A 1,660-nucleotide genomic window follows, 5' to 3' on the forward strand; every position below is an offset into this window, starting at 1 on the left:
GATTTAAAATATGTAAAAAGAACATATTGAAACAAGCTCAATATTGCAAAAAACATCACTGAAAACTGATTATAAAAACAAAAATGTCGAATATTTGAATCAAAATAAACAAACCAAAGGGAAAAAAAACATTTATAATGCCTTTACAATTTAAAACTAGTACAAATTTTAAGAGATTTTCACTTCTTATAACTGTAGCTTTATGACAATAAACAACTTTTTAACTATCAGGTAAAAGCTTACCACTGGCTGTTTTACTTTCACTTCATAAAAAATGCTAATAAATCTTTAAGACATGCTTTAAAAATGGAATGTTTTTTACAGATAAGGCTTGACTACAAACAYATAAAACATTTATTTCCTTGTGCTGACAGAGGCTACATCTCACACCACATATTTGATCAGAGGCATAATAAAACCCTGCTAATGTTTAAATTTAGAGTATGGACAGTGTTTAGTTACCTGCCCGTTAGCCAAATGGACACATAACTGCTTAGCATTTAAGCAGGAATATTGCAAAAAAAAAAAAAGTATTGTGCTTTGTAAAGTTGTTGATAGTTGGAATAATATTCCAAGGTTTTGGCTTCTTGGAAGGGTTGATGATACATTTACTCAGAGTATTAAGGTCAAACTTTACGATTTCTTGACACCAGGATATCCATCATCTCACAGAATTTCTGGTCTTTGGAGCAAATAATAAACCGCATTATTAGGATCTGTTAACCTCATCGAATAAGATGGAATCATTTGCATAGAAATTGATTTTATCCCCTGAAATCTGAGTGGGGACTGCAATTTTCAATTTAACTACAGTGGACAATGAGCATTCAGAAAAATAGACAGATGGCTTTTGAAATGGATTTCCAATTTCCTCCTTGGACAGAGTTTTAACACAGCAATGAATGTGATTATAGCTGAGAATGTATTCGTTTTTAAGAAGCCCTGTGAATAATCTTGATTCCCCAGGGTGTGCCACTCAGGCTTTTGTCTGGTACAAGTTTTTGAGTTTTATGGTGTGCTGAACCAATGATACCAAACTTATCTTTTATTTGAAAGACAAAAAGAAAAGAAAAAAAAAACTACTGAAGACGGTCACAAAGACCAGGCATAAGCTTTAAACTGCAAAGAGAATCTGTGCGATATGGCAGGCTSCGAAGAAGTTGGAAACCAATTTTTTTTCAACCGCTTTAAAACCAGAAGTCACAGTGAGGTGTCACGCTGCACAGGGTGGTGTACATGCACTCAGCCCCCTGCCAAGACCTTACGAACAGTRACATCAAATCTTGCCACAATTTAGAGATTTTTTTTCCTCCAGAAGGAGACACATCTTGTAGAGTTCTTGAAGCAAGGAAAATGTATTCCTTGATGTTTTCTTCTTTTTTTYCCTGCTTTAAAAGCCAGCCCTTTAGAAGCACAGAGTCAGTATTTGAATAGAACCAAGAGTGAATGGAGAACATACATTTTCTTTCCCCCCATTAAGCAGTGACTTACTGACAGAAAGGCAGGCTGGTGTCAGGGTCCAGGTGACAGGTACCTCCATTGTAGCAATATCCGTCACACAGCTGACAGCTCGGTGCTATTCTGCCATTTGTGCAGCTGGTGGATCAAGACATAATTGACTTTAGTTATAGACAATGTAATATGTGTATGCATATATATA

General features: G+C 35.4%; 1 protein-coding gene across 1 annotated transcript in view; it reads right to left on the reverse strand.

The window, feature by feature from the left end:
- Nucleotides 1-1,660, reverse strand: part of lrp1bb (low density lipoprotein receptor-related protein 1Bb) — a gene marked incomplete in the record, with an annotated part of 232,866 nt that overhangs the window by 18,495 nt on the left and 212,711 nt on the right. The window contains 1 exon segment of the mRNA XM_014016494.1: nucleotides 1,492-1,596. Within this exon segment, the coding sequence (XP_013871948.1) occupies nucleotides 1,492-1,596 (105 nt within the window).

Source organism: Austrofundulus limnaeus, unplaced genomic scaffold (assembly GCF_001266775.1).
Source record: "Austrofundulus limnaeus strain Quisiro unplaced genomic scaffold, Austrofundulus_limnaeus-1.0 Scaffold146, whole genome shotgun sequence".
Classification (NCBI taxonomy): Eukaryota; Metazoa; Chordata; class Actinopteri; order Cyprinodontiformes; family Rivulidae; genus Austrofundulus; species Austrofundulus limnaeus.